This window comes from Schistocerca americana, chromosome 4 (assembly GCF_021461395.2).
Source record: "Schistocerca americana isolate TAMUIC-IGC-003095 chromosome 4, iqSchAmer2.1, whole genome shotgun sequence".
Lineage (NCBI taxonomy): Eukaryota > Metazoa > Arthropoda > Insecta > Orthoptera > Acrididae > Schistocerca > Schistocerca americana.
Genome location: NC_060122.1, coordinates 245,479,372 through 245,492,484, shown reverse-complemented (window position 1 = coordinate 245,492,484; position 13,113 = coordinate 245,479,372). Strand labels below are relative to the sequence as shown.

The following is a 13,113-nucleotide window of genomic DNA, read 5'->3' as shown; positions in this document are numbered from 1 at the left end:
ATTATTGGAGTAGCACCACATATCATTAATTCATCCTCTTCACTTGTCGTAATGTGGCCCTTGACGTGAATTCACAATGTGAAATGATTGCTGCCAGTTCAGCGTAGCAAACGATGCTAATAGGTATACATTAATGTTTGTACATAGAGTAGACGAAGATACGAACATGTTGCAGGCTTTGATAAATCGACATTGCCAAAAGAAACATAGTTTTAAAACTCAGGTTTAGTAGGTTTCTAATGAATGGGCCTGATAGATAGTACTGCTTAAACATGGGTACATGGTCCTTTATTAGTGACAAACTTAATTCTTTTTACAAAACTCGTGTAATTTGCAAGAATGAAGTTGATAGGTTCTCAGTTACGAAGTAAGGAAAGGCAGCAATAGCTTCCAAAATTGCATTGCAATTGTGAATTAAGTATACTTCTTTACTTCTTCTGCTAGAACAGCTACCACCATATTTTATGTGTTCATCCATTATTTAGTCTAAATGTACCACTGTCCCGTCAAAATAAATTGTTGTTGTTGTGGTCTTCAGTCCTGAGACTGGTTTGATGCAGCTCTCCATGCCACTCTATCCTGTGCAACCTTCTTCATCTCCCAGTACCTACTGCAACCTACATCCTTCTGAATCTGCTTAGTGTACTCATCCCTTGGTCTCCCTCTACGATTTTTACCCTCCACACTGCCCTCCAATACTAAATTGGTGATCCCTTGATGCCTCAAAACATGTCCTACCAACCGATCCCTTCTTCTGGTCAAGTTGTGCCACAAACTTCTCTTCTCCCCAATCCTATTCAATACCTCCTCATTAGTTATGTGATCTACCCATCTAATCTTCAGCATTCTTCTGTAGCACCACATTTCGAAAGCTTCTATTCTCTTCTTGTCCAAACTAGTTATCGTCCATGTTTCACTTCCATACATGGCTACACTCCATACAAATACTTTCAGAAACGACTTCCTGACACTTAAATCTATACTCGATGTTAACAAATTTCTCTTCTTGAGAAACGCTTTCCTTGCCATTGCCAGTCTACATTTTATATCCTCTCTACTTCGACCATCATCAGTTATTTTACTCCCTAAATAGCAAAACTCCTTTACTACTTTAAGTGTCTCATTTCCTAATCTAATTCCCTCAGCATCACCTGACTTAATTCGACTACATTCCATTATCCTCGTTTTGCTTTTGTTGATGTTCATCTTATATCCTCCTTTCAAGACACTATCCATTCCGTTCAACTGCTCTTCCAAGTCCTTTGCTGTCTCTGACAGAATTACAATGTCATCGGCGAACCTCAAAGTTTTTATTTCTTCTCCATGAATTTTAATACCTACTCCGAATTTTTCTTTTGTTTCCTTTACTGCATGCTCAATATACAGATTGAATAACATCGGGGAGAGGCTACAACCCTGTCTCACTCCTTTCCCAACCACTGCTTCCCTTTCATGCCCCTCCACATACAGGATACATATTGACCCATTTTTCATTAACTGCCCCGTGTATTTTGAAATAGCATAATTATAATTTATGTGTAGCATAACTAAATAAAGAGCAAATGTGGTCATACTCAAAGAATAAAGGAAATACACTCTTTGATTAAACCAAACTGAATAAGGTCTATTATCTTCACATTCCTTACATCTCAAGATAACTGCTGTAAGAATTTGCAGCTCATTACTGTGTTTGTGCTAGCTTTAGTTGCATTAATGTTACTTCAGAGAGAGTGTTCTCAGTTACAGGTTTCTGAATTGATGAAAAGAAGAAGTTTAGTGTCGAAGGCAATAAGGAAATAGTTATAACTAACATTCATTTTCCAGATACGTCATATGTTGATCTTTATAAAATTCCGTTTGAAAACATCAAACTCCTGGATGACAGACATTCTCCTGCAAAATATAACAAAAAATATTTCACAGGAATTACCCACAGCGAAACTTCCAGGCCAGTTGAGATTGAAAAATGAATAATCTACATAAATAATAATTCTCTACCCTAGTTAGACGCCTTGTGACATATTGTTCCCGCATTTGAGAACAATAAAACAATAAAATATTTACTCAGTTAGTAACGAAAGGGTTTTTGATAGTTCTTTTAGTATATTTGTACGTTGCTCTGTGTAGTTGTGGCGTAAACCAAGTAGTTTAACACATATATGCTACATAGTTACAATTTTAACGAAAGTTTTCACTAATGTCGATTCATTTCATCTTCTAATGTGGGTCATATATTTATATTTTAGAACTCTGGTCTTCCCGTCTTGTAAGGATATAGACGTCTATATATACTTTCGGTGATCAATGACCACTGTTAGTATCTCCCGAGGCGAAGATTGACTGAAGTCCTGACATACATCTCTGTCTATGGTCGAAGAGCAGATCACAATGTAGAAGCTCTGGAGAGGATGTGTTTTGCTCTATGTTCCAAGGTTTTGCTGTGTCAGCGTCATTGAACTCTGGTCACCGCGTAAATTTGAAACGCCCACTTGACCTTGTATTTTTGTATTTGTTTGATAAACCGGTTTGATTAAAGTTCAGGTACGATGTCGGATAATGACAGGCAGGATCAGTAGTAAGCGAAAGTCAGCAGGTGCCAGGCGAACACATATTCCGCTGAAGCAAGCTTCATAAAATGTGTTTGTATTCATATTTATACATTCAGTTTTTCCTCAGAAGCCTATCTTAAAGCAGACGACGCGTGAAAATGTTTTATTACTAGTGATATTAATATCACACACTGTTTAACCTGTGTTTATCAGTTTTTGGCAGTTTCGTTGTTTTATTAAGTTATTAGAATGAAGGTCTTCATTCTGTGTTAATTACATTAAATGCGTAACAGAAGTAAAGTACGTTAGCGCGTGCCTGTCAGTTTTTGTAAGGTTTGTTTGTTTGCGATGTTGGCAGCAACTTTAATTCAACTTCGATTAGCAATCAATGAATTATTGATTTCTGTGAATTAGTCATTGACGTTGCAATAGCTTTCGAGAAGCGGCCTGCCTTCAAGAACACCCATCCCATGGCTGAATTGCAGATAAACTTTTAATTTCATTAGACTTTCTGTATAAATAAACGTCAGGCTTATTTCAAACAGTCAATCCAAATTTTAGAGAATGGAGCCAAGGTTTCAGTATTTATTAATTATTTATTTATTTATTGTTCCGTGGGACCAAATTAAGGAGAAGTCTCCATGGTCATGGAACGAGTCAATACATGATGATATAACACGATATTAGAAACAGATAAAATGAAATATAAAAAAAACATATTCAGGTGACAAGTCGTAAGTTTAAATGAAGAAAATCAACAATGTAACACTGGAATTTGCTTAATTTTTTAGCTCTTCCAGGAGCTCCTCGACAGAATAGGAGGAGTGAGCCATGAGGAAACTCTTCAGTTTAGACTTAAGAGTTTGGGCTACTGCTAAGATTTTTGAGTTCTTGTGGTAGCTTATTGAAAATGGATGCAGCAGAATACTGCTCTCCTTTCTGCACAAGAGTCAAGGAAGTGCATTCTACATGCAGATTTGATTTCTGCCTAGTATTAACTGAGTGAAAGCTGCTAACTCTTGGGAATAGGCTAATATTGGTAACAACAAACGACATTAAAGAAAATATATACTGTGAGGGCAATGTCAGAATTCCCAGAGTTTTGAATAGGGCTCGACAAGACGTTCTCGAACTTACACCACATATAGCTCGAACAGCCCGTTTTTGAGCCAAAAATACCCTTTTTGAATCAGAAGAATTACCCCAAAAAATAATACCATACGACATAAGTGTATGAAAATATGCCAAGTAACTACTTTTCGTGTTGAAGTGTCACTTATTTCAGATACTGTTCTGATGGTAAATAAAGCAGCATTTAGCTTCTGAACAAGATCCTGGACATGGGCTTTCCACAACAGCTTACTATCTATCCGAACGCCTAGGAACTTGAACTGTTCCGTCTCGCTTATAATATGCCTATTCTGTCTGATCAAAATATCGGTTCTTGTTGAATTGTGAGTTAGAAACTGTAAAAACTGAGTCTTACTGTGATTTAGCATCAAATTATTTTCTACAAGCCACGAACTTATTTCATGAACTACATTATTTGTTACTGTTTCAATATTACACACAAGATCCTTCACTGTCAAGCTGGTGTCATCAGCAAACAGAAATATTTTTGAATCACCTGTAATACTAGAAGGCATATCATTTATATAAATAAGAAACAGCAGTGACCCCAGCACCGACCCTTGGGGAACGCCCAACTTAACAGTGCCCCATTGGGACTGAACGCCACTACCACTCTCAATATTGCAGAGAATTACCCTCTGCTTTCTGTTCTTAAAGTAAGAGGCGAACCAATTGTAAGCTACTCTCCTTACTCCATAATGGTCCAACTTCTGCAGTAATATTTTGTGGTCAACACAGTCAAAAGCCTTCGTTAAATCAAAGAAAACACCTAGCGTTCGCAACCTTTTATTTAATCCGTCCAAAACCCCACAGAGAAAAGAGAATATAGCATTTTCAGTTGTTAAGCCATTTCTAAAACCAAACTGAACATTTGACAGCAAATGTCAGAATAAATCAGTTTTACTGTATGCTAAACCAACTTTAGTTCTTAAACAACTGCAAGATGTAGTTCAGTTTGACAGCTAAAAATTTTTAAATTACTACTGGTACCTGTGGATGTGTGTGTCCACAAACCTGGACATGTTTTGCCGATAGTATTTTGAGAACCTACTCTAATATTCATTTTCAGGAATGAGCCACTGTACTTAATATTCTACTTTGCTAGAAAAATCTTCACAGTTAAGTCATGCAAGTGTCATCTGCAAATTGATGACAGATGTTTGTTTCAGCTATGAGCAGAGCAGTGTGTATTTTCTATAAGTGACATCCAGTAGGAGTACTTTCGGTAATTATTAGGTTAGCTTCATCTCTTTTGGAAGACAAAACACAAGCCCTTTTCAAGAAATTTCTTTGAGTGGCTAAGTGAAACATTCCTTTATTTTTGACAAAACACTGTCGTTAAGGCTCCACAGCTCCCGCACTACATCGATTTGGTGCAGAGGACCTGCATGAAGTGCATAGTTAGTTAGTACCACATTATTTTATGGAGGCACTTTGGAATGAGTTTCTGGTGCAGGGGAGGGTGCCGACAGTGACTGATGCAGTAATACTCAAACAAGGTGATAACATACCTACCAATGTGCCCTGTGAATACTCTGTGAAAAAAATCCAAGAACTGCTTCTTTCTGCGTAGGTACTTACCCATACAGAGCTGATTGGACCGAATTGTATTCAATACAGCTTATGGAAGAAGAGCTCCGTTGTGAATGCAATAAATTCAACATTAGAACTACTCAAGGGTGCAGTGTCTTGCTACACTGTAGAAGTGATGACTGATGTCCAGCGAGCTATTGATCATTTGTGGTGGCCCTCTTTTTTTTGCCAAGATCAGGGAGTCAAAGAAATCCAAGGTATCTATATTTGAGTCTGCTAGATTACTGCAAAAAACTGGAACGTATTATGGATAACCTAAGCAGTAGTATGAGGAAACATCATAGAGGCGTGCCTCCAGGAATCCATCTGTGAGCCTACCTTTGGTACACCATGATGGACCCTCCCCTCACCTCACTTGAATTGCCGAAAGCAAGTCAGAAGTTACTTGAGTTGTGGCACCTGCACATGCCCTGCTAATCATTGTTATTTTATTTATTTATTCATCCATAGACCAATTGGCATAATAGTATCAGACATGTCAGAAACAGTCAGAAATAATATATACATATAAAGCATTTACAAAAAAGGCAGGATAAGGAGCAGAAAGAACAGGAAATCAGTCATGGTCTAATCAAAGGAACCATCCCAGCATTCACCTTTGTGATAAGGGGAAACCGTGGAAAACCCAAGACAGGATGGCCAGATGGGGAACAAATGCCAGTCCTTTAGAATGTGAGTCCAATATATTAAGACTGGAGTAGTCATTTTGCTCACGACGTGATTGGAACGGGAATAACAAAATACATTGTCTTGATTGTGAGTGCAACATGGAAAAAAAAATTGAAAATAATATTTCAAGGAATTCCAAAGCACGGTTGGAAAAAGAAACATGATGAGGTTTTAGTCCTGGTGCAGAACTAGTGTAGGTGCAACAAGCTGCAAATGGGACTAAATAAAACAATTTACATATTACTGAAGGGCAGATTGCCTAGACATGGAATTCAACTACTAGACTAAACAAACCGTCAGTCAAAACACTGCAGGTTTATAAATATCTTAGTCTCCATTTGGATGAGGATATGACTTTTAAAGTCTGCATGAAACCAGCGTCCAAATGAGCAACAGTAATTGTGTGCAAGATTACTACTACTGCTACCACAATTCAGATCAGACATTTTTAGAAAATATACTGATAGCTGTAATTTCATTTGCAGCCAATGTCTGGGTGCACAAAGTGAGGTGAAGAGAGATGGTAAAAATCTTGAAAAGAATGCGGAGTGCATACAGGACACTAGAAATAGAGTTCCTACTAGTAATCCTGGAAATAAATGCCGTAGATCTGCAGATTCAAAGGAGAGGGTCTACTTGTTTGGCTACCCAGGGGAAAGAGAGAAAAAGTGTGGACAATAACTACAGAACAGATGCAGTACTGATATGGCAGACAAAGAATGGCAACATTCTTTGTCTACTATACATTTATTAGTGACAAGGTGCATTTATGTTTGCAAAATTTAAAAGAATGGAGTAGCTGAAGCACTTAGTTCCCACAAAAAGTCTTGTCCACCTCATCTCTGGGCATCAACATTGGTATCTATGCACCTTTAAGTGTAAAGATGATGACAGCTGTGCATGTGGTGACAGGGAAGGCCCCTCCTCCCCACCCCCACCCCCTTCTTGCATTTTTCAATATGGCACAGATATAGGCATTAGTCTTCACTGGTCAATTTGTTACCACAACCAGATTTTCTGCTTTCAAATACATTGGCTTTGTGAACTCTCAACCAGACTATTACTGTCCAACTTAACCTAGACCTCAGGCTGCTCTACAGATCAGTTTGTCACCACAACCAAATTTCAGACTGGAATGGGGTTCCGATATGTACAAGGTTTGTGAGAAAAGTAACAAGACTGACAACACTATGAGTGATATGGCAATGCTATGTTATTCCACTTGTGTAGACCAGTGTGTTCATCCCTTCAAGATGCTCAGTCTGAGTTTCAGCTCTTAAAGCCATCACATGATTTTTGAAACTGCCATCAGTGAAGCTGTGTTTTTGTTGAGCATTATGAAATTGGAATAGTGGACCGTAGAGTAATGTTATGGCAAGTTTTGTGTTAAACTGGGGGAATTCACTAGTGCAACTTTTCGAAAGTTGAAACAGGGCTATGTGGAACATTCCTTATCAAAAACACAAGTTTTTTGCTGGCACAAATCATTTTTTCAAGGCTGAGAACATGTTGAAAATTAACCTGACTCAGAGAGACCTTTGACTTCGGAAATTGATGAAAACATTGAATGTGTGCATGCTCTTCTAAGATTGGACTGACATTTAAATATAAGGATGATGGGTGACCTGTTGAACTTAAACACTTGTTCTGCACGTCAAATTTTTACCAAACTTTTGCACATGCAAAATGTTTGCACCAAAATAGTGCCAAAAAACTTCACAACTGAGCTGAAGGAAAATCGATGAAATGTGTGCATTGATCTTCTTGAGAGGATTGCCAATGACCATGAATGGTTCATTCATGTAAGCCAGGTGGTGAATCCTGGATTTTTGAGTACAAATCTTCTTGACCAGAAAAACCTTGAGTGAGTAAATCAAAGATCAAAACAATGATTATTTGCTTTTTTTGACAGTAGGGGTATCGTGCATACAGAGTTTGTTCCTCCAGGACAAACTGTCAACCAAGTGCTTTACAAAGATGTCCTTGAAATTCTCAGGAAAAGAGTGAATCAAGTGAAACTGGATACGCAGACAAGTGGATGCTCCATCATGAAAATACCTTATCTCACATGCCTACTTTCATCATTGAATTTTTGACCTCAAAAGTCATTCCTGTTGTTCCAAATTCCTGTATTCACCAGATCTGAGTCTTTGTGACTTTTTTCTTTTCCCCAAATTGAAAAATGTCTTAAAAGGTCATAATTTTGCGATTCTGGAGAACGTTCAGAAGAGTGTGACTGACATGTTAAAGGCCCTATCATCACTGCTATCAAGACTGGGAACAATGTCTCCACCGGTGTATAGCTCCTGAAGGGAACTACTTTGAAGGGGGCAATATTGTTGCTTGGGAAAAAAAAAACTTTGGGAGAAAAAAAAAACAAATCTCATTACGTTTCTCACACCCCTCATAACTTTAACCCAACTGTGTTCATCAATTACATTCAATGTTTCACTGAGTTGTTCTTTCTTCTTCCTAAGGAGTATGTACATAGTCCAGAATGAGATTTTCACTCTGCAGCGGAGTGTGCGCTGATATGAAACTTCCTGGCAGATTAAAACTGTGTGCCCGACCGAGACTCTGCCAGGAAGTTTCATATCAGCGCACACTCCGCTGCAGAGTGAAAATCTCATTCTGGAAACATCCCCCAGGCTGTGGCTAAGCCATGTCTCCGCAATATCCTTTCTTTCAGGAGTGCTAGTTCTGCATGGTTCGCAGGAGAGCTTCTGTAAGGTTTGGAAGGTAGGAGACGAGGTACTGGCAGAAGTAAAGCTGTGAGTACCGGGCGTGAGTCGTGCTTCGGTAGCTCAGATGGTAGAGCACTTGCCCGGGAAGGCAAAGGTCCCGAGTTCGAGTCTCGGTCGGGCACACAGTTTTAATCTGCCAGGAAGTTTCATATGTACATAGTGTCTAAATCCTCCTTTTATATGCACTTATGTAAAACAAATTTGCTCTGTTTCCTGATGTGATTCCTGAGATTTTGAGCTGTTGCCTGCCTGTATGTTTTTAGGTGGGACATAATCATGATTCATGCTACCAATATGAGGCCCATGCAGAATTGATTTGATAACTTCTTTCTATGTTAATACTGTCAGCAATAATTCCAATTTTTATGGCTGTTGTTGCCCTGCATGACATCATAGTCCTGACAACAAAAGATTGTAAAGTTTTATCCAGATTATTTCTGCCCAACAACTTTGACGCATATTGAATACTAAAGGTACCATCAATGTACATTTTACAGAATCATTAGCTAAAACAATTAGGAGCTTTGCTTTCTGTTTTGGACAAAAGGCGGTAATGGTGTCACATGTCTATACGACTTTTGAAAGCTTACTCCTTGTTGGTTCCAATTAAAGAATAAATGTCAATCTTTGGCTTTCTTCTTGTCATTAAATTCACAAAGAGAATGATGGGCTGATCGGTGTTTGTAAGAAGCACAGATCTCAGTACAGCTTATAAGTTACTTATAAGTTAAGGCAGTGCTACTTGTTTTCAGATACTTTCATTGTAGAAAAAGAAGGAAATGGTTGGGAGGGGTTCAAGGGGCTGGAGAGGTTAGACATGTCATTAAGAACACAGGAAGAGGAAGCCACATTATCTGAAACAGAAACGGCTCTCTTGATGTTGCCTTGTCATAATAAGTTTTCAAAAACATTAAATCATTTCAAGCAGTAACTATTTTTGTGGCAACAGTTTTCTTGGTTGCTTGTGGCTCAAGATCTGTGGCCAGCATTGATCAGTGAAGTGCTGCACTGGGCAAGATGTTGGAACCTCAAAGCATTTGATTAGTCTGTTATACACAGGATAGCTCACTGGTTTTGTAAGGGGCTGTCAAGTGAAACAAGGCACATGGAAAAATTAAGTAAACTGCTTATTATTTAAAAAGTAACCACCATAACTGTTGATACAATGACACTGTGAGACAAGATGGTCAATGCCTTCATGGAAAAATGTTTTCAGTTGTCTACTGAACCATTATTGTACTCCAGGCATGTGAAGCAAACTGATGATCACAAATGTCTTTCTTCAGGGCTCTAATAATGTGGAAATTGCATGGGGAAAGGATGTGTAAGGACTTGCCCCACATGTCGCCAAGGTTGTTTCGACTATGCTGCAGAAATTTTACTGGGAAGCCCTTACACATTCTCCATACAGTCCCAATCTCTCCTCACGCAATTTCCATATTTTTGGAGCCCCGAAAGAAAACTTTCATGGCTGTTGATTTGCTTTCGTTGAAGAGGCACAACCATTATTCAGTAGGCAACCACAAACATTTTTCCATGAAGGCATTGACTGTCTTATCTCACAGTGGGATAAATATATTAACAGCTTTGGTAATTAGTTTTGAAATAATAGATAGTTTAATTACTTTTTTCCATCGGTCTCATTTTCATTTGACTGCCCCTTATACTATCAAAACTTTGCACTTTTTAGAGGTCCATACAATTGAGAAGGTGAAGGCACAAATGATATTTTCATGAGAGCAACAATTTTCTTATTGTTGACAATGTTACAGCTTCCCAAATTGTTGCCTAAAGCTAGGCAGAAACATAAAATTAAACTGTCTTGTACTTTTGTGACAGAAGTATAGTGTCTTAATTATTTGATTCATTAGCTTGTTTCGTTGCTGTACTGTGATGATTGTCTTTGGCTGCCTGTATTTAGAGGATTAAGGACAGTTGATTCTTGGTTCAGATTAGACACACATTTCCTACTGATTCCTTCTCTTTGCTTATTTTATTTTTTGCTGTATACAAGAGATAATTTTCCTGTTAAGACACTATTCTTGCCCATGTTATCTGAAAGTCAAACCTCTGAAGAGCAGCAATATAGGTGTTATTTAAGTCAAGTAAGGTTTAGAAATGACTGCTAATCAAATTTTTGTTGACATTAATAAATGCTTTAAAGCTAATTCACTGTCATCCACTTTGAAAAGACCCACTATATGCATTTCAGAATCTGTAAGATTTTGCCTTCCAGCATCTGTATGACATATGAAGAGATGCAGACTGAAGAGGTTGACAGTGTAGAATTTTCAAAATTTTTAGGTGTGTCCATTGATGAGAGGTTAAACTGGAAGCAACACATTGATGGTCTGCTGAAACGTCTGAGTTCAGCTACGTATGCTATTAGGGTTATTGCAAATTTTGGTGATAAGAATCTCAGTAAATTAGCTTACTATGCCTACTTTCATTTGCTGCTTTCGTATGGCATCATATTTTGGGGTAATTCATCGTTGAGTAGAAAAGTATTCATTGCTCAAAAACGTGTAATCAGAATAATTGCTGGATCCCACCCACGGTCATCCTGCAGACATCTATTTAAAGATCTAGGGAGCCTCACAGTAACCTCACAGTATATATATTCACTTATGATATTTGTTGTTAATAATCCAACCCAGTTCAAAAGTAATAGCAGTGTGCATAGCTATAACACCAGGAGAAAGGATGATCTTCACTATGCAGGGTTAAATCTGACTTTGGCACAGAAAGGGGTAAATTATGCTGCCACAAAAGTCTTTGGTCACCTACCAAATAGCATCAAAAGCCTGACAGATAGCCAACTAACATTTCAAAATAAATTAAAGGAATTTCTAGATGACAACTCCTTCTACTCATTGGTTGAATTTTTAGATATAAATTAAGGGGGAAAAAAAACAACTTAAACATTAGTGACGTGCAATATTTTGTGTAATGTAATATCTTGTACAGATATCTTTTATTAACCTGACACGTTCCACATCATTACGAAGTGTCGTATTCATGATCTATGGAACAAGTATTAATCTAATCTAATCTAATCTGGGATTACAACTCGATAATAAATTCAGTTAGGAAGGGTATACTACAGAAGGACTTTCCCACATGTTACCAAGATTGTTTCGACTACGGTGTAGAAATTTTTCTGGGAAGCCCTTACACATTCTCCATACAATCGCAATATCACACCGTCTTTACAATTTGCACTTCTATCACACCATGAATTACATTATTAGTGACACAATCAAAAACACGTCTGATTCTGCCAGAGACATGCCCACCACTACTTACGTTCTGTGGTATCAGCTACTTATATAAAAAGAGGCTGTGTTAGAAGAGGATGTCCCATTATTATATCCCCCTCACAGTGCGTTTACAATATTACTATAAGGTTTGCCAAACAGTGTACAAACTGATGCTCAGGATAGAATATAGATATATAGAAGTATCTGATACATAACATATTACAGAAAACTTAAGAAAAATATCTACTATACTAGTCACAATCTATACATATATCAGGATATGGTATTCAGATTTTCAGATCTGTGGAACATACTGTCACAAGACAAATAATACAAGGTCAAATCTACAACATTACACCACTAAACTATAGAAATAAATACATAGACAATGTAAATTACTAGAATTATTAAAATTATAAATTGGAAGTTAACAACCATACAATCAAACCTTCAAAAATCTTCAAAACAGAAGAGAAAAATTTCAGAGTTTTAAAGTGTACGACAAGTGAGTCGAATCGAAAAACTCACAACGGCCGGTACAGACGAGCAAAAACATCCTCAGTCATGACTAGGAATCAATCTAGTCACATAAACCTTAGTATTTAAGGATATGTTGACTTGTGAAAGAACGAAATAATGGAAAAATATTAGGCCCTAAGTTTACGATGCGGGCATCGACCAATGAATCCAAACCACACCGAGTACAAACTATCAAAAAATCTTTGAGGGAGAGAGAGAGAGAGAGAGAGAGAGAGTGTCGCGATGATCAGAGAATGGTGACACAGTATAGTAGCTTGAGAAACAAAATCAGAGTACGAAAGCAGTCATATATACATCGTGTTATATTGGTTTTACTAGTAGATGTCTTCCATACAAACTAACCTAAGTACACAAAAACCTAGAAGATTCATTTACAATTGATAAAAAATAAAATACATAGTGATTTAAAGTTACATAAAGCATTGGAAAGTCAATCCCCATTCTTCAAAAAAATATGCATTTGTGCTGAATAACACTTTCTTTAGCAGTTGTGGCTAACAATTCACAAATATCAGTCACAACACAGATCCAGTTGACAGACGCTCGAGTACATTACCCAGTACCCACGATCTCCTGAAAGTTGACTGGTCAAGCAGGGTACAGCCATACAGCAGTGTGGGGAGTGGA

General features: G+C 37.7%; 1 protein-coding gene across 2 annotated transcripts in view; it reads left to right on the top strand.

The window, feature by feature from the left end:
* Positions 1 to 2,511: 2,511 nt before the first annotated feature.
* LOC124612638 (saccharopine dehydrogenase-like oxidoreductase) overlaps positions 2,512 to 13,113 on the top strand; it is a 124,730-nt gene continuing 114,128 nt past the window's right edge. Inside the window, exon 1 of one of the 2 annotated variants that reach the window (XM_047140936.1) lies at positions 2,512 to 2,639. In XM_047140936.1, the coding sequence (XP_046996892.1) occupies positions 2,636 to 2,639 (4 nt within the window). In that variant the 5' untranslated portion in view covers positions 2,512 to 2,635. The remainder of the gene's footprint in view (positions 2,640 to 13,113) is intronic. The other variant, XM_047140937.1, reaches the window with a different exon arrangement.